This window comes from Narcine bancroftii, chromosome 11, assembly GCF_036971445.1.
Source record: "Narcine bancroftii isolate sNarBan1 chromosome 11, sNarBan1.hap1, whole genome shotgun sequence".
In the NCBI taxonomy this organism is placed as follows: Eukaryota; Metazoa; Chordata; class Chondrichthyes; order Torpediniformes; family Narcinidae; genus Narcine; species Narcine bancroftii.
This window is the reverse complement of record NC_091479.1, coordinates 29,574,384-29,594,901: the sequence shown is the minus strand read 5'-3', so window position 1 is coordinate 29,594,901 and position 20,518 is coordinate 29,574,384. Positions and strand designations below refer to the sequence as shown.

The 20,518-nt window shown below is 43.1% G+C and overlaps 1 protein-coding gene across 1 annotated transcript; it reads left to right on the top strand.

The window, feature by feature from the left end:
* The first annotated feature begins 3,728 nt into the window (after window positions 1-3,728).
* Window positions 3,729-17,526, top strand: LOC138745202 (uncharacterized). Its single transcript, XM_069902261.1, has 6 exons — window positions 3,729-3,806; window positions 6,481-6,684; window positions 7,570-7,672; window positions 8,699-8,774; window positions 14,401-14,504; window positions 17,312-17,526. The coding sequence occupies exons 1-6, from the start codon at window positions 3,729-3,731 to the stop codon at window positions 17,431-17,433; spliced, it is 687 nt and encodes a 228-aa protein (XP_069758362.1). The 3' UTR covers window positions 17,434-17,526.
* Window positions 17,527-20,518: the final 2,992 nt, after the last annotated feature.

Below are 20,518 nucleotides of genomic sequence, written 5' to 3'. Positions count from 1 at the left end.
GTACAACTCAGCCATTCTCCCAGAACTGGGGGGGGGGGGGTCTCTGTGCTGCTCCCTGTCTCCTGGAGCTGGGGGTCTCTGCACTGTCCCCATCTCACAGATCTGGGGGTCTCTACACTGCTCCCTGTCTCCTGATATTGTTGTTTTGTTCTCCACCAGTCCCACAACACAACCCTGACCCCTGGACAGAATGTAGAGGTACAGAGGATTCAGTGAAAATATGGGTAGTTTTGCCAGGGTGGGGTCCATCCAGGAGCCTGATAACAGCAGGGAACCCGTGGAAGGGGATGGAGGGCATTCGATGGTGCACCAGCAGGACATTGCTGAGGGTGCAGATTCCCTCGGGCTCTCGAGGGTAGAAGGCGCAGGTTATTCCAATGGTTTAGGTGAGGCCAGGGTCCAAATTAGAGCTGGCGCAGGTCATCAAGGGTCGACATAACAGGTGCCTGGAACTGTCATGAGGATACTAAGGGCTGGTAGAGGTAGGTAAGGAGGGGGAAGTTGTGTTCCGACGAGGGAATGATGAGTGAGGGGCCACATGGATGGGACTTCGAGACAAGGGGCCTCTGATTGTCCAGGGATGGGGCCTGTAAATAGACCCGCAGACATCCAGCACACAGCATCTTTGACCCACTACCATCAGGAAGGAGATATGGAGGAACAAAATCAGGCTGCCAGACAGGGAAATAACTTCTTCCAACAGGCCGTGAGATTGACAATGCAATGCGAGTTGAATGGGTCCGTGGAATGAAAAGGATGAGAGGGATATGGACTGTTTGCAAGCAGCTTGGCCATCAGAAAAGAAGGGCCAAAAGGATGGTTTCGGAGTTGTCTATCTTGTCCACACTTTTGAGTTGAATCCTTAAATAATTCATGACAGGCTGGACTATCATTTTAGATGGAGATTTTAGATTGACACACGCAGCCCGGGAACAGGCCCTTTCAGCCTCTGAGCCACAACCACTCAATTACACCAATGACCTACAAACCCCGGTACGTTTTAAATGGTGGAGGGACCAGGAGCAACTGGTGGAAATGCACGCAGACACAGGAAGAATGTACAACTCCCCAGAGACAGTGTCAAATTTGAACCCGGCTCGCTGGCCCCTTTTCAGCGTTTTTCTAACCGCGGCACTAACCTCGCCACTCTCAATAATTCCCAGGGTTCTTCCTCCTACTTTCCATGAGCTGTGATTGCTTCCAATTCCAGTGCCCTTGTTTCCCTGAGACTCTGACCCCTGCCCAATGACTCTGTCCCTAATGCCTCTCACTGGCCAGATGATCACCAGTCTCTCCTGGCTCTCACCCAAATTTTCTTACCCAATTCCACCACCTACAACCCCCTCGTCATGGCCCACCCACTCGCCCACAGGGCCAAGGGTAGCAAGGTGGGGGAAGGTCCAGCCTGTAGTCACAAAGCTTGTCGAAGGACAAGTGAGAGCAGGAGTCCTGGGGCAAGAGGTGAAGGGCAGTGTGTACTGTAGCAGCCAGTGACACAGGATCACAGCCTCCAGGGTGGGGGGAGAGAGAGAACTGGCTCAGATGGGACAGATGTCCCGGTGCCAAGGGTCAGGGAATTCCCCAGCTCGGTGAAGGTCTGGGACACTGCCACCGGCAAGGAGACTGGACCACTGCCCTCCCCACATCTCCACCATCTGGATGTCCCAGGAGCAGCTCAGGTTCCAAGGCCTGTCAGTGGGGGAAGGGGGAGGTTTGGAAATTGGGGAGTGGTAGTTCTGAATGGTGATCGAGAGGATCGGTCCAGTGGGAGGACAGACATGACAGACATGAGGGCTGGGGCTTCAGGACAGATCCCGTGGGGAGTCAGGAGCTTTGGGGACCAGCCGGTGGGGGACAATGGCTTTGGAAATGGACCTGGTGGGGGTCAGGGGCTTTGGGGAGAGACCAGTGGGTTTGTGGGAGGACCTGTCAGGCAAAAGAATTAGTGACAGACCAAGTTGGGAATGGCATTGGGGATGGACTCAGCAGGAGATGGGATGTTGATGGACCCGGCGGGGATGCGTTTGGGAATGGATCCGGTGGGGGATGGTATTGGGATGGATCAGGTGGGGGACGGTATTGGGTTTGGACCCAGTGGGGGACAAGATTGGGGATGGACCCAGCGGGGGGTGGGATTGGGGATGGACTCGGAGGGAGACGGGATTTTGGATGGACCCGGCATGCACAGAATTGGGGATGGACCCGGCGGGGGACGGTATTGGGGACAGATTCAGCGGGGGACGGTTTTGGGGTTGGACCCAGCAGGGGACGGGATTGTGGATGGACCCGGCAGGGGATGATATTGAGGATGGACCTGGCGGGGTCCGTTTTGGAGATAGACATGCTGGGGAATGGACCCGGCAGGGGACTGCCCATTGACTCCATCTTCAATGCCTCACACCGGCTGGATGATCACCGTTCTCTTTCCCAGGTCTCACCCAAACTTTCTTACCCCAATTCCACCACCTACAAACCCTTGTCATGTCCCACCCACTCACCCACAGGGCCAAGGGTAACTAGGAGGGGGAAGCTCCTGGCTGTGGGCACACAGCTCGTTGAAGGACAAGTGGGAGCAGGAGTCCTGGGGAACAGGTGAAGGGCAGTGTGTACTGTAGCAGCTAGCTGAACTGGGCCACATTCTCCAGGATGGTGGGGGGAAAGAGAGAGAGAGAGAGAGGACTGGCTCAGATGGGATAGATATCTGTGTGCCAAGGGTCAGGGAATTCCCCAGCTTTGTGAAGGTATGGGACACTGTCAACGGGAAGGAGATGGACCACTGCCCTCCCCACATCTCCACTGTCTAGGGGTCCTAGGAGCAGCTCAGATACCAAGGCCTGTGGGTGGGGGAAGGGGAAGGTTAAAGAACTTTGGTGGGGTAGTTTTTATGGGTAATCGATTGGAGAGGGTCCCAGTGAGGGAACTGGTCTGGTGGGAGGACAGACCTGATGTTGGGCCTTTGGATACAGGCGAATTGGCGTGGGGGACAGGGACAGGGACTTTTGGCTGGGCATGTTGTGGGACAGGGGCTTGTTGAAAGCCCTGGTGGGAGACAGGAGCTCTGGAGACGGTCCAAGCAATGGGTGGAGCATTGGGGATGGGCCCAGTGGGGAATAGGGGCTTTGTTGACAGGCCTGACTGTATTTTGGGGATGATCTCAGCAGGGGGAGGGGTTTGGGGACAGGCCTGGTGGGAGATGAGGGCTTTGGGGAAGGGCCAGGTGGCTGACAGGGGACAGTATTAGGGAAGGACCCAGAGGACAAAACCACCCCTGGAGCTCTGGTTCACCTCGGGTCACTCACCTTGGCCCACGGACGTGCTTTGATCTGCGGGAAGCTGAATTCGTTGCAGTTTGGGTTCATCTCCCGGATCTGCTCCCTGGATGAGGTCCGCAACACCTGTTGGGACAGAAACCACCTTCACTACTGGCTCGGGGTGGCGGGAGCAGGAGGGTGACAAGGGGAGGGAATGCAGTGTATGTGTACCAGGTGATGGACATGGGACGAGCCCTAGAACTGGGGTGGTGGTGAAGGCTGAAACCTTAGGGGCATTTAAGAGGCTCTGAGTCACGTGGATGAAAGAAAAATAGAGGGTTATGAGGGAGGAAGGGGTTAGTTATTTTTATTTTGGTATGAATACATCGGTCGGCACAACATCACGGGCTGAAGTGCTTGTACTGTGCTCTCATGTTCTACGTTAAACGTGTCCTGTCAATCTTTCAGCAAGCGGATATGTCGGGGAGGGACCGCTGCCGACTGGCACATTCCAGGCTGCAGGGGTACATGCTGAGGGATGCACGGAGGCTTGGCGTAGCCAACACGAAGGCTCTATGAGGATGGATCATAATCCTTCCATAACCGTGCACTGAGAGGCTGAGACCAAGGGGAAATCCTCCAACAGCAGAGGGGGGCAGTAACCACACAGTATCAAAGTGGTGGCAATGAAGGTAAACAGAGACGTATGCAGCAATGTGTAGTGAAGGGAATATCTGGATACAACAGGAGGAGGAGAAAAGACTTGGAACGGTCTTCCTCTTTGGAAATAATTTGTAAATAAAGTCAATTTTGCGGGCTTGGGGGGAGGGGAAGAGAAAAGCCCTACTCAGTCAACTTTGCTTCATGAGATACATTCTCCGATCCAGAAAATCTATTCTGCACCCGCTCCAGAGTACAAGATCAAATTTATTACCCTTGGATAGCACAAGTACGACCTGATAAAACAGAGTTCTTGGGATAAACATACGCAAACACACAACCAAGCCCTCACACAACAGACAAATGATACATGTGCAGCACGTCCAGAAAAATTACTCGATATTGTTGAATAAATAGCAGAGTCGAGGACTATTTGTATGAGCAGCTCATCAATCATTCCACGTTCTCCCTGCCTGGAGGAAGAGGCTGTTCCTGGGCCTAGTGGTACTGGCTCTGAAATTCCTGGATCTCTTTCCCGACGGGAATAGCTGGATGATGCTGTTGGCCGGGTGAAGGGGGCCTCGATGATTTTGTCAATGATCATAGTGGATCACATTGATATTTGGGGTGGTGGGGAGCAGGAGGGTGTCCCCAGTGTTGCTCTAGCCCACTTTACGTCCTGTGGATTGACCTCTGATCATTTTTTAAAAATATTATTTATAAATAAAATCCACAAAGAATTCACACAATTAATAATAACACAAATAAAATATAAATACACTTGTCATAGTTAAAAGGAAGAATAAAGAAATCCCGCCCCCCCCATTTAACCACCCCATCTCCCCTCCATCCCCTTGCTAAAAGAAAAAGAAGAAAAATGAGGACAAGGGACCCCCAACAGGAGAACCAATTACTTTAACGTTCCTTTTCAAAAACTGAGGCCTTAAGGAGAAAGGGAATGTTAGAGCCACCTTTGTAAATATGGGGTCCATATTCTTCCACAATATATGGTTGAGGCAGCCTGCTCACCAGGACAAAAGCCAGTACACAAGATGGATGGCGAACACGGTGACTACACAGATCCTGCGGCAACCAATCATCTTTGTCCCAGGTGACATCCCGCACAGTGGGAAGCAATGAGCAATGGCGAGAACACCCACCAATCCGAGGCTGGCTTTGGCGTCTCGAAAGACCTGTCATCAGTAGCGGGAGAGTATATAAGCAGAGCTGCCAGTTCAACGAACCAGTCTTCGACTTCGACTTCACGGGTGTATATCATTCATTCCACACATCATGGTGAGTGTGCTGGATATCGGTGCGAAGGAAGAGACTTTCACCATTGACCACCTCAAACCAGCACATCTGGACATTAGCAAATTCAGCCCCCACGACCCAGATATAGGCGACCGAAAGCAGCGAACAGCGCTGGTTCTAGGGAGGTGGGACATCATGCTAACTGGGATGCCACCCTGTACACAAGATGGCCGACGAATGTGGCAACTGTTCAGAGTCCACGGGGACCAACAACTTTCATACCAGGGGACAACGCACACGGCAGGAATCAACAAAGAAGGGAACACCGAACAATTGGAGGCCGGCATGGATGTGACATCACTCCAGTCGACAGCAGCAGGGAGAGAACAGAAGCAGAGCTGCGAGTGTAATAAAGGAGTCTTTGACTTTGATTTTTTGGGCGTGTGTCCACCTTTCCACCCATCACAGTAGCGCGCACGCTCCAATTTCACATCGAATGGTCTTGCTCATCTTACCTCGGGAGTCACGTGTACAGTTTCCTTACCTGAAGCATGAGAAGTGCACAAAGATCGTCAGATTTGTTTCTGGGGTGTTTTAAGCAGGTGATAGAAGGAAAGTTTGAATGTGGATCTCTTGGTCGTTGGTAAAAAGGGAGATGACCTTACAACATTATGAGAGGACACAGCAGCACGGTTCGAGAGAGGATAATGCAAAGGAGCCGAACACCAAGTGTCACAATTTCCCAATAACCGATCAGCTGCTTAGACTTTAAGAAATGTCTTCAATGAAAATGTAATATCCTTGGAATTCTCTCCGCTTTTGAAGGTGCATTTGAAATTGGGATCCATGGACTTGTGATGAGTTTATTGCCGTACCCACTCGTAGAGGGATCATATGCATTGAACTTAGATGTAGATACTTTGAAAAAAGTAGCAGACATTAAATTGGAAGCGGTAATAAATATGAAGGAAAGATTGAGAATAAATAGTCTCCCTTGCAGTTGGGGTACAATGTATTGCTTGAGATCAGAGGAATCCTGGAGCCAAGACAAAGTGATCCTGTGTTTCCCAAGGATTTGATTGTTGTTGGATTAGTAAAAAGTGGAAGGGCCGAAGGGTCTTCTGATCCTTCGACTGCTTGATTTGTCTTCTGATGCTGATTGGGTTCACCTGTGTATTCGCTCGCTCGCTCGCTGATTGGTTGCTTCAGTTACGCGAGGCAATGGGTTGATTCGGTGAGGCCGCTATTTGATTGGACGCTGAAGTCGGGTTGGATTGATGGGCGGGTTCGCGGGTTGATTGGCTCTTGCTGTAAGGAGGCGGGACATTTGCGGCAGCGTCGTCTGCTCGGGGTCCGTCGTGTCGCCTCGGGCGCGAATGGGAGTAAGTTGGCGGAGGCGCCGGAACCTTCCACAGTGGCGCGGTCCAGGGAAAGCGGGCGACCCGCACCCCACCGGGCCCCACCCGGGAGCGTCCGGTACCGGCGGGGTGTTTGGGTGGAGCCGAGGCGTCGATACGAGGTTTGATGCCGCCGACAGGGCGAGGCTGGAGGCCTCGGGGTTACTTGCAGCGGGAAGGGGCCGGGGCAGGTGATTGGCAGGTCTGGTTTGCGCATGCGTGGTGAGTTCGCGCATATGTTGCAGATACGCATGTGCCGATTGAGGGCGACGAAGCGAACCCTTTGCGCTAGTGGCAACTGACCACTGGCGCATGCGCACAGAAATTAAGATGGCTGCCCCCAGCTAATTGACCCTGAGTCACAAAGTCAATCCTGTGACTGTTCTCGTTTGTCAAATCATTTTATTTTAAAAATAGGCTCTAAGACTTCAGGGCTCCTCGCACGGGGGCAAAACCCCGACTTGCGACCATCGTGGACCCACCCTCCCCCCCCGACGCGACCATTGTGGGACCTTTGGACTAAATTCCTTTAATTAAAATAATAACTGTTTATAAACTCCTACAAGACTTTAGGGCTCCTCGCACGGGGGAAAAACGCCGACTTGCGACCATTGTGGGGTCTGATTGATCCTTTGGACTACACTATGGTCGCAGGTCGGGGAGGACCTGTCGGGGTCATTGGGTCGCTGAGGAAGGGATGGAAAACCAATCCATTTTTTGCTTCCCAATGCTCATAGAATGTGTCTGATTCCATCCGTTTTTCCTGTTGTAGTATCACATTCTTCATAAAGCTAGATGTTATTTTTTAAAGTTGTGTCACCTGAACAATAATGCTCCAATCCTTCTGATCCTGACGTACCATGTGTTTAAAATGTAATGTTTCTCAGTTACTTGATCGAATGCCTTTAAAAATATAGGGACTTTGGTGTTAAAAATACAGAGTAAAGATTTCACCAATCCTTTTGAATTTATGATCTCTGAGATTTCTGGTCTTGTTTTCTATTTAGGTTGGTGTATCTTGCAGACCTGTTTGGTTGCAGCAAGTAAGAAGTTATCCATTTGTAGCATCCGCTGCGGCAGTGCGACCAAATAAAGAGACATCCACCCAAGGTGAGTGTAAAACAAAGACTGGTTTAAATTCCCCACGTGTGCTCACTGGCCCACCCACTTCTGGTGACGTACCCCTGACTTCCAGCATCACTCTCCAGCTGGCTGGCCGCTACGCGGAAGTGAAGGGCATCTCAGCCCGCACATGGTGCAAGGCCCAGGCTCCTTCTCATCTTGGACTGTCCAAGTGTTGCAGTGATTTGGCCTTTTTTGCTTGCCCAGTTGCCTGGTGCGCTACAATCTCAGCGTTGATAAGGGAGAAATTCTTTCAATGTTTTATTAACTTTTATTACAGAATTCTTCCTAGTTTATCTGTGTAACATTGAAAATTATGGGTTTTCATGAACAGGAATCATGATTTTACTCATAATTTGGTGAGCCAATTGATAGGACAGTTTTTGCTCATGCCCCATGGGAAGCAAAATAAAATTGAAGTGACAAAATTAGGAAGGTTTGTTGACCCTTCTTTTTAAGCAGTATGTCAGGATGATTTTCATCTTGCTTGCTGAATTAAAATGTGATTTGTCAGTTCTTAATGGCAGCTGCCATTATTGGCATTACAAGGAGAGATGGGAAATGGGTCAGGTCCTTGGTGGTCCCAGTAATGCAACGGAGAAAGATGTCACAGGGCTGAATGTGGTTTAGGGAGGGAGAGGGTATTAATTTTTAGGAAAAGTATGTGGCCAGCCACCTATCAATATTTTTTTATCAAATAGAAATTCCTGCTGGTAGAAGCCATTTCCTACTTTGAACAGGCCCAATGTCATTATCCAAGCAGATATTGTTAAGAGCCCAAAGGATCCCAAAACCCAGCAGCAAGAGACATTCACCAAGACAAGTGGTTTTTAAAACAGAAGTTATTTTTAATCAAATTTAATCATTAAATTAGAATTAAAATTTAACCTAACTCTATACTTAACAAACCCAAATTAACCCCTTTTTAATTCTAAGTGCACATATTTGTAATGTGTTTAAATTTAAGAAAAGTGATTTGGTTCACAGTTCAATCTTACTTCTCTTTCTTCCAAGTTCTCTGGATGCAGGCAATTCCGCTGTGCACAGAATGGAATGTGTATAAATTTCAACAGGATTTGGTGCTCGAAAGGTAAATGTTTACCGCTCAGGATAGTTCTTGTAGGGTTTTTAGAGAGAGATGTGTTGTTCTAGGATTTCCACAACTGAGGTACCACCATTAGTCACCTCAATGTCTCACTGATGAACTTTGCCCCGTTAGGGTTTTCCAGATGGTAACTTATTTCTGCAAGCTACTACAGAGTTCCATTCCTCTTATTCCAAACAACAGGAGTTCTTTCTTCTGCTTAACCTAGTGTTAGATAAACAAACCCTAGGAGTGACTTTCCTGTAAGCAGCCTGCAGAAAGGTACTTGTAGCCAGCCTGGCTCCATTTCCAAACAATGGTCATTCATTTTATGACATCAATTTGATTAACACCTACTTGTGAATGTGCAGAACATTCTCCAGAGATCTTCAATATTTCTTCAGTCTTTCAAATAAGATGTTTTAAAATGTATGTGTGTGTATGTATGTAACCTACTCTAAATCTTACCAAAATACCAAATATTACCAAATTCTCCAAATATATTTATCCATTACAATATCACGTAAGGAGAATTTAAGAGACTCTTAGACAGTCATATATGGGTGAAAGAAAAACAGGGTTGTAGCGGATACACAGCGCAGTATTACAAACCACCACCATCAGTTCACAGACTTACCTGACACGTCGCGGGCTAACAGTGCTGGGTACCAAAGTACAGTGAGTGGATCAGATGAAGCCCCTGCCTAAAGCCATGGGGCACTAATGGCTCGTAGCTTTAACCTGCTGGTCCTGTGGACCGGAAGGTGTTCACTAATATTCTCATTGACAGGCAGGGAATAAAAGGTCTGTGTATGTCTGCAATAAACCAGTCTTGAGTTGACTACCTTTGTATGTGTTTGCCTTTATTTAGTAGCATCTACCGCAGTAGCCGCTACAGGGTATTATTTTTTTGTTAGAAATATCAAGATCAACACATCGTGGGTCAAAGGGCTTGTACCGTGCCGTAATATTCTGTTATTTCTGTTATTGCTTGACTTTGAATATCTGTTGTAAGTACTGTGAGACTTCAATAATGTAGCAAATGTGCACAGCAACATTGCAGTCAGGAGTTTGTATCTCCTGGTTGACGGGCTTTTCTCTTTTTTACACAATGCTTTCTAGTTCTCGTCAGTAAGAAAAGAAATATTGTGCATGTTGAATGTGTCATTATGTCTAAAATTAACACTGGAAAAGAGTCAGTCACATCAAGGTAAATAGCACCCTTTCGTGGCTGGTGCAGTTTCCTGACGGGCACAGGTTATCACTCGGTGGCGACAGTGATGTGAAAATGTGGGTAAATTATTTTGTATATGATTTATACATGTTAAAATTAGCTGTTGTTTGTTCCAATTTCAGGTAGGTGTGGTTGCAAAGTGGGTAAGGATAGAAAATACTTGGGGATAAAAAACTGGGGCTTGCATTTGATGGTGTGAAAGTCAAAATGGAAACTCAGAATAAGGCTCATCTGATTTAGCAAGCCACTGGCTCTTATACTTCCACCAGAAGTGAATCTAGAATTGAATTTTGAGTCATTTACGGTGGGTAACTTCAAAGTCTGTTGATTGTAAGACTAAATTAAGAGCCCTTTTGCCCCTGACTGTGCTGAAAGATTGTTTTGTTTATCAACTAAATCTTTCTGAGAGGGAGAATAGACTGAAGCTACTTTCGTACTCGTTGGTGATGATCTTTCAACTAATAACAACTCCTAATTCCTCCCAGTCCTCGGGCATTTTCTCCTGCAATCTACATCAGTTACCACCATCCAGGGATTCTCATGAAGGGTAAGTTTCAAATTCACCTCCTCCAACCATGTCCGTGCCCTCCGTGGCAAGAAACCCAATCCAGAGTAAATGACAGATTGGCTGAGCGCCTCCACTTGGATCACAGTGGCCATCTTGGCTCATGGTCACAAGGTGTTTTAAGTTCCATTCCATTCCCACACTGACCTTTGACTTCTGCCTCCTCCATTGTCTGGGTGAGGTCAAATACAAAGGAACCATCTCTTATTGAATTTGTGAATCGATGGTATGAATATGGAATTGTCCAAGTTCATGTAACCAGCCCACACCCCCCCAGGTTTTCTCTCTGTCCTGTTGATCCACTCAGTTCCCCTCATATTTTCCCCTTCCAAACCAGATGACTTATAAATGTGGGCAGAGAAATGGTAGATGGAGTTTAATCTGGACAAGTGTCTTGCACTTTGAGAAGAGTTGTAGTAGTGTTGCAATGAGGGATCTTGGGGTGCAAGCGCGAGCTCCTTGAAAGTGGCAACAAAAGTGTAGGGTGTTAAAGAAAGTATTCTTCATTGAGCAGGGCATGAAGCATAAACGTGGTTAGACCACATTTCAAGTGTTTTCTGCATTTCTAGTTGCTGCATGACAAAAAGAGTTTATCAGGGGGTTGCTTGGGATAGAGCATTGGTTCTGGGGAGAGGTTGGACAAATTTGGATAGTTTTCTCTGGAACATTGGAAGCTGAGTGATGACCTGGTTGAAATTTATCCAATTATTGTAGTCCTGGAGAAGATAGATTTCTTCTTCCCCCTCCCCTGTGGGAGATGTTAAAATACTACGATGCCTATATTGAACTGAGAGGGGAAAAGGAGAGAAGTGAGGCAGGTTTTTGCACAGTGCGGTGGGGGTCTGGCCCACGCTGCCAGGATAGTGGTGAAATCACCACGATTTAAGAGGCATTTGGTTGGGCACATGAACAAGAGGGAATAATGGGTGATGTGTATGAACCATGTGCTGACAGATGGGATTATGCTCTGTTGGGTGATGATTCATTTCTTTTCAAGGATTGTTGCCGATGGGCAATAAACTTTTCACAAAGGTCTATCTCCAATGAATGTGTTTAGAACATTTCCATGAGTTAATTCCCTGTAGAAACACCAGTTTATCATTCAAGCTGTGTAGCCACAGCAATAATGCAAAGTTAAAGGCCATCATCACTGAATCCATTTTAATCAGCCTTCAACTTGAGACAACAAAATCAAAATGCAACTTTTAACCTCAAGGAAAGATGAGTAATCCTCTGTACCACAGAATTATTGCTGAAAAAATATTTGGCAAATTTTGTGAATTCAGCTTCCAAAGAGTTGATGAAGAGGAACCACAACGGGATTTTAAAAAATTAAACCCAGAACCTTTATTAGAAGAAGTTCATCGCAATAAACATGTTCAGGTTCAGTCATGATCGATTCTGGATTGGCATGTGGCAGTAATAAAAGGAATGCAGGATAGATATATTCCAAGGAAAAATAAATTAATGATTTGAATTGTGGTTTAAATGGTTTTGTGGCCAAATTTGCGGAGGTCATCAAGATAGGGGACAGAGTAGGAATTGTAGAAACCGTAAAGTTGCAGAAGGATATTGACAGATTAGGAAACTGGGCAAAATGATGGCAGATGAGATTTAACACCGAGAAATGTACAGTTGTACATTTTGGCAGTGGAAATAAACAGGAAGCATACTATTTGGATGGGATGAAAATTCAGACCTTGGATGTGCAAAGGGACCTGGGTGTCCTTGTGCAAGGAAAACTAAAAGTTAATGACCAGGTGAAATTGGTAATGAAGAAAGCGAATGCTATGTTGGCATTCATTTCAAGATGAATAGTGTACAAGGGAAAAGAGATGTTAATGAGGCTCTATGGGGCACTGGTGAGACCTCCTTTTGAGTACTGGGTGCAGTTTTGGGCCCCCTATCTGAGAAAGGATGTGATGTTGTTGGAGAGGGTTCAGAGGAGAATGATGAGGATGATTCCCAGAATACAAAATATAATGTACGAGGAGTGTTTGACAGCTCTTGGATTGTATTCATTGGGGTATCGGAAATTAAAAAAGAAAGCTCATGGAGACATTTTGTATTTTGAAAGGTTTAGATAGGGTGGATGCGGGTAAGATGTTTCCCTTGGTGGGTGAATCGAGGACAAGAAAATTAGAGGTTATCCATCCAAAACAGAGATTGGGAAGAACTTCTGTCACCAGAGTGTCATGGAGCTGTGGAACTTATTGCCTCATACAGCAGTGGATGCCAGATCACTGGGAGTATTTAAACAAGAAATAGACATGTTTCTCATTAGTGAGGGCATGAAGGGATATGCGGAAAAGGCTGGAAATTGGAAGGAGTGTAGAGTAGCTCAGTGTGTATTTACGGAGCAGATTCGATGGGCCTGGTGGCCTGGTTCTGTTCTTTTGTCTTGGGGTCTTGTTCTCATTTGAGAGAGATTATCGAAGGCAACTGAGAAAAATGGAAACAATTCGAGGCAATTGTTGGAGTAGGTTATTTGTTTGCCATCTCTATGTAAAACTCCAAAATTATCTGTCACTTTGGATCAGTGCTGGTCCCTCCAATCCCTGAGGAACATAGTCTTTCTAATATGTCATGTGTTCTTTCAGCTACAAATGATTCTCTTTTTCAAACATGGCCACATGTTACTCGTGATTCATTTCTGTCTTGCGATCTTTTTGGGTGGTTTTTCAGTTCTAAATGTGGAAAATTCCATTTTGGGAGTGGATTTCTTGTCACATTTTTCCGTTATGTATTTGAAAAAACGTTGTTGTGTGGACTGCAGCTCTTGAATGCAACTGAGCTGCATTTGTTGTCCTTCCAATGCCATCTGCTGCCTGACAAGCCTTCAACCTGATTCCTGCCCTTTCCAAGCCTTGCGCAAGTGTTTTCCTCGCCTCGTGACCCCATCGTAAGGGTGTACAGACATGCAATAAGCCACCATATAAAGGCAGGGTCTGAGACACAGGTCGTAATGCCCCCAGATTATCTTAAAATCGCAAGATTGGATTGGCAAGAGTTGGGTGTCGTCCACAGATCTGACAGCTGCTGGGCTTCACGGTTGCATATGGTTCTGAAAAATACTAGGGATTGGCGGCCTTGCAGAGATGATCGTCCCCTGAACAATTCCACCGTGCCTGACTGATACAATATTCCAAATTGACAAGACTTCTCAGCCAACCTCCACGGCAAATATGCATTTGCTAAAATAGATCTCGTACATGCTTACTATTAGATTCCATTTGAGTCTTCGGATGTCACGAAGACAGCAGTGATGGTCCCGTCGGCATGTTTGAATTTCTGAGAATACCATTCGGTCTATGGAATGCAGCTCAGACATTCCAGTGGTTCATGGACCACGAACTCACCGGCCTTAGTTTTGTTTGGTGCTTGTGTTGAGCGAGGAGATTCTGGTTGTAAGTGTGGATGAAGAGGAGTACAAGAGCCACCTTATCTCATTGTTTCCGAGGCTTGAGGAATGTGGCATCGTGATCAATCCCAGGAAAGTGTTTCTGGAGCTGCTGTTCTTGTATTTTTGGGACGTAGAGTTATGGAACATGGTATTTTGGCTGATGAATGAGAAGTGCGTGAATTTTGAGAATTTCCTCCCCCCATTAAGGTTGGCCAATTGTGATGGTTTTTAGGTATGAGGAATTTTTATCGCTGTTCCCTGGTGAATGCCACAGCATCTCTATTACCTCTTGCTGAACGACTCAAAGGATCTGATGTCTGCTTCAAAAAGACCTTAACTTTGTGTATGCTTTCCATGATGTGAACACTTTTCTTGCAAATGTCACTAAGCTTGTACATCAAATGCCTAAGGCCTTGCTCTCTTACAACAGATGCATCTGTCAGTGCTGTGGGAGCAGTGTTCGAACAGCTAGTCTGTGGGCAATTGGAACCTTTGGTGTTTTTTTTCAGCCAAGCGGTCACCGGTTCAGGCAAAGTATAGTACATTTTGGCAAGAACTCTTAGCTATCTATCTCGCAGTGAAACATTTCTGTTTTAAAAAATATATATTTATAGTTTTGTATACAGTTCAATATAATAATAGAATCGTATCCAAATGATGCGTTCAATGATCAAAATAGAATAATAAAATAAATGTTGTACTGTACATAAAAGTGAGAAGAGAAAAAAAGTATAAAAGAAAAAAATACAGACCTAGGTGCAAAGCTCCTGTGATAACTATTCCCTCCCAAAAGGAAAGGCAGGATATTAATAAAATAGTAGAATTAAACCAACATGATAAGGTTCAACCATTAAGATGAAAGAAAAGTGGTGGTGGGGTGGAGAAGTGAATACATTAGATATCCAAACCCATATCTAAATATGGTTTCCATATTTTGAAGTAGGTATCATACCCAGTTCTAATATTATAAGTCACCTTTGCTAAGGAAATACAATTTTGCATTTCCCCACAATCAATTTTAAGATGGGATTCAGATCTAAAACATGAATTTGAAAAATTAGGAATAAATTAATTGATGTGCCATTAAATATAATTGATGAATAAGTTATAATTAACTAATCTATCAAAAACATGAATTACTGTCCCAACAAATGTCAGACCAGAAAAAAGGGTTAATTTCAGTTCCCAAATCCAATTCCCATCTTTCTTTTGATTTATTCAAGTCTGGATTTGGAGATTCCTCTTGAAGTAGAAGATACAATTTGGAAATGTTTCTTTGTAATTCCCTCATGGATCCCAATTTCCAATCCAATATTTCAGCTTTTTTATTGGAAGGTCATCCTTTGACCATTTGTACAGACCACCAGCCTCTTATGCATACTGTATCTCTACTTGCCAAGGGAGATTCAGCACTTGCACTTCATCCTTCAATTTTCATCGGACACACGTGACAGCTGAGAGAAAGCGAATTGGTGCCCAATCCAGGTGCGACATTACATACAACTACTGACATCAATTTCAATGCCATGGCTCATGTACGGTGCACTGATCCCGATTTCATCCGGTGTAACCAGATCAACTCTGGTCTCCATCTTCAAGATGTGACCCTGGATGAATCAGCTGAAATGTTGGTCTGATTTTTTTCCCCCAACAGGAAGGACATTTAAAAAATGTCACATTTAAAAAATCACGTAATTTGTTATCTTTTCCAAACAAATACAAGCTTTCATTTTGCCATCGATTCATATTTAAATCCACATAATTTTTCCAAGTAATCCCAATACATTCCCTCGCCACTGCTCATGCTAACTGAATAAACTCGATTTGAGATTTATCCATTCTTAAACCCATTGTTAAAGTTGTAATATACCCCATTTAAAAAAAGCAGTGGATCTAACATTAAAGTAGTCTCCAATAATTCCGTCTTAAACTCTTTAATTTTTATCCTAAAAGACTTATTTTATCACACAACCAGACAGAATTGAAAAAAAAAGTACCAATTTGAGTCCCACAATTAAAACATAAATCTGAATGACTAAATCCATATCTTTTTAACTTTTCCGGCATTTAATACAACTGATGTAGAAAATTGTAGTTCACCAAATTTAGTCACACTATCTTCACACAGAGTAGTCCATCCTTCTTGGGATAATTCTAAGGATAAATCTTTCTCCCATTTAGGCTTTGATTTATCTAAATCCAGTTTAGCCATTTTTTCTTGCAACAAAGAATACATTTCTGAAATAAATCCCTTTCTGCCCTATTTACAATTAAATTTTTAAATTTAGTTAACTTAGGCATGTTCAATTCCCGCCCAAAACTCTTCACTACTGGAGCATGTACTTGAAAATATGCAAGCAAAGAATTTAACAGTACCTCAATTTTTTCCTGAAACCTAACATAGGAAAAAAATATCCCATCTTCAAAACAATCTGCTAACACTTGAACACCTTTCATCTGGCAAATCTTTAAACACTGAGATTATTCATCGAGAAGGAGATATATTTATCCTGATATGATGGAATTTGGAATGAAACCTTATCTCCAGTTCCTATTGCCAGATTTCTTTTATACCAAGTATCACATAAATGTCATAATACTGGCACATTATAATAATGCAAAAGACGAGGAGTCCATCTAAATATACACTGATGTATAATAAAATGTGAAATCTGTGATAATAACATTTTAGCCCAGTGTGGAGGTTGATTAACATTGAACATCCTATTAATAAATTTTAACTGATAATTAACTAATAATTTAATGAATAATTCTGAAAATGAGGCCATTGTCGTCCCTAATGCATATTGCCATGTTAAGTTTTGCATCAATACTCTAGCCAATGTACCTTTCTATAAAAATATTCTGATTGCTGCATAACTCTTTAAAAAATATGTTTGGAAGCGAAGATGGAATTGATTGAAAAAGGTATTGAATATAAGGAAAATTATTATTTTTAATACAATTCACATGTGCCATTCATGTCAAAGGAAGGTTTTTCCATTTGATTAAATCAGCTTTAATTTTATCAATAGAGAAACATAGTTCAACTTACACAAATGTTGATAATCCACATGAACCATTACCTCTAAATATTTAAGTTTCATTTTTCATCTAAGCTGTGTAATCTGTTTACAAGCAGGATAATCTTCCTCTGTAATTGGTAATATCTTCCTCTTATCCCGATTAACCTTATAACCAGACATTTCTCCATATTGTACCAAACAGGTTTGCAGATGTCATAACGATTACTGAGGATTTGTTAAATATATTGGTACAAAGGAACCTTATATTCTCTTCCTTTATTTTAATCCCACTAATTTTATCATTTTGTCTTATAGCTTGGGCTAGCGTTTCTATTACCAATGGTGACAAAGGACAACCTTGCCTAGTGGAGCGTGTTAAATTAAACGTATCTGAAATTTGTCCATTCGTCAACATCCTCACCAAGGGATTTTTATAGAAGTCTTTAACCCAACCAGGCAAAAAAGGTCCAAACTTAAATCTTTCAAGTATTTAAATAAAAAGTACCTTTCAACTCGATCAAAGGCTTTTTCTGGATCTAATGCCACTATCATTGATTGATTCAAACAATGTCTTGACACATGAATCAACGTCAACAGTCTAACAATATTTTCAGAAGAAAATCTATTCTTAATAAAACCTGCTTGATCAACATGTATTAAACATGATAAATACTTCACAAGTCTATTAGCCAATACCTTAGCTACTATCTTATAAACTACATTTAATAACGATATTGGTCGATATGAGGCAATTTTCAATGGGGCTCTTCCTTTTTTGCAATAACTAAGTCTAGCTCTACAAAAGGATTCTGGAAATGCTTTTGCTCTTCTGTCACTTGTTTAAGAACATCCATCAAAACAGGAGACAAGACTTCATAAAATTCTTTATAAAACCCTCCTGTAAACCCATCTTCTCCAGGTGATATTCAATATCGCTTCTTCAATTTCTAAATCACAGAAAGGAACTTCCAATTCTGTCCTATCTTTATCGTCCAAAACCGATAACTCCAAACTACCTAAAAAAAACTCAACACGTTCCTCATCCTGATTTACATCAAAAGGATATAAATTCTGGTAAAATGAGTGAAATTCATCATTCATTTCCTGAGGTTTAAAAGTAACTCTTATTATTTCTTATTGCATTTATTGTCCTTGATGCCTGTTCAGTCTTTAATTGCCAAGCAAAACTTTATGCGCTCTTTCTCCTTACTCATAGTAATTCTATTTAGATCATTGTATTAATTTTTCATATTTATATGTTTGCATTATATTATAACAGTTTCAACTGAATCAAAAAAGTCTTTTTATCCACAGTCGAATTTCGTTGGAATTCCTTCTCTCAAATTGTTATTTCCTTCTCCAAATTTTGCCTCTCTGCCAAATGCTGCATCTTAATTCTTGCAGAATAATTGATTATCAGACCTCTTAAATAAGCTTTTGAAGCATCCCACAGAACAAATTTACTTTGTACTGAATATGTATTAATTGGCAAATAAGATTGAATATGGTCTTTGATTTAACTTAGAAACTTTGGTTGCTTCAATAACATCCCATTAAACCTTCACCGGTAAGGGGTGTCTACATTATGCAAACCAGAACATGTGCAGGTGTACAATCCTTTATCCAGATTCCTTTGGGGGGTGGGGGGGGTCACTGTGTTCTGAATTTCAGATTTTTTTTGGATTTTGGAAAGCCAGATTTAAGCCCACCCAAATTATGCTGCTGTATCCACCCCCACGCCATTCCAGTCACACTGATATTTTTGCTCCACTCCTCACCTGCCTGACTCGCGCTGCCATCTCTCTCCCACTTGCTGATGTTTGGAGCTTTCCGGATTTTAGATGTCTGGAAAAAGGATTGTGTACTTCTACTTAACAATGAGGAATGATCTGATAAAATCCTACTCATATACTCTGCATGTATAAATCTACCCTGTAATTGTGCTGATGTTAAGCAAAAGTCGATTCTCAAAAAAGGATCATGTCTGGGTGAATAAAAAGAAAAGTCTTTTTCTGTCAGAATTAACTTCCTCCACATTTACACCAAATTCAAATCTTTCATTGAGTGTAACATCCATTTAGCCATTTTGGTTCCTTGTACAGTTTTTGGAAATTTATCCAACACACAATTAAAATCCCCACCAACCAAAATATTTTCATTAGCTTGACCCAGATTCAAAAAAGTTTCAGAAATAGCATCTTCGTCATTTTCATTGGGTGGATAAACATTCATCAAAGTCCATGCTTCAGCAAAAATTTTACAATTCACCAACAGCTCTCGACCCAATGTGGCAGAGAATGATTCCAACTGAAACGGTATCTTCTTATGAACCAAAGTAGCAACACCTCGAGCTTTCGAATTAAATGGAGATGAAAAACATGTCCTACACAATCTCTCATCAATTTCATATGTTCTTTCTCAGACAAATGAGTTTCTTGCAAAAAGGCAACATCAACCTTCATTTTCTTTATATATGCCAATATTCCCTTCCTTTTCATTGGATTATTAAGTCCTTTAACATTGAAGGTCACAAAATTTAAATGAGCCATAACTTAATTTCCTCTTGAGATTGGCACTTCACAAAGCAATTACATATTTTAAAAAACCTAACCCCCCCCCTTTCAAACAATAAGAAACCCCTGTAAAAAATGTAAAAATCTACAAGTACAAAAGTTGGACCCCCCTCTGTGGACCAGCTGCAGTTAATACCACATTTGACAGATGACTTTAGAAGTAGCAGAGTCAATCACCACCCCCCAACTGAACATTAAAACCCATCAGTCATCCCAGTGATAACACCCACATTGAGCTTGAGCTTCATCTTCAACATCACTCACCAATTCTGATTCCAATTCGTTTCCCTGTTCCGTTCCCAATTTTAACCTTGGGCAGTTTCCCCATCAATTCCTTCAAATCTGGGAAGGAATTTGCAAAAGATAATGCACCATAAGGACTCTCAAAACATTGAGACTGATCTGGCCCATAATTCACCTTAAATATCATCGGACACCGAAAAGTAAACTTATACCCTTTCTTCCACAGCACTGCTTTGACCAGATTAAACTCTTTCTGTCACTTAATAATCTCCTGACTTATATCAGCATAAAATAAAACCCTATTGCCTTGAACCATCATTGGGCTTTGATCAAGGCGAGCTTTCTGAACTGCAAGCCGCAATATAATTTCTCTATCCTGATATCACAAACATCTTAAAAGAACTGCTCTTGACATTTGACCCAGAAAAGGTTTTCTCCTTCACACCCTATGAGCCCTATCTAAAAAGTCTCGACTCCCAACATCTCTGGAATACATTTCCAGAAATAATTTTACAGGATCTGAACCATCAATATCTTCCGGCAGTCCAACTATCTTAATATTAATTCGACAACTTTGATTTTCTAACGAATCAATGTTTTTTAACAAATCTCTCTTCTGGACATCCTAGCCTGTAAACAACTCCTCAATATGATCTATGCTCTCCGCATAATGGTCCCCACAGTCCTTACAGTCAATAAAAATGTC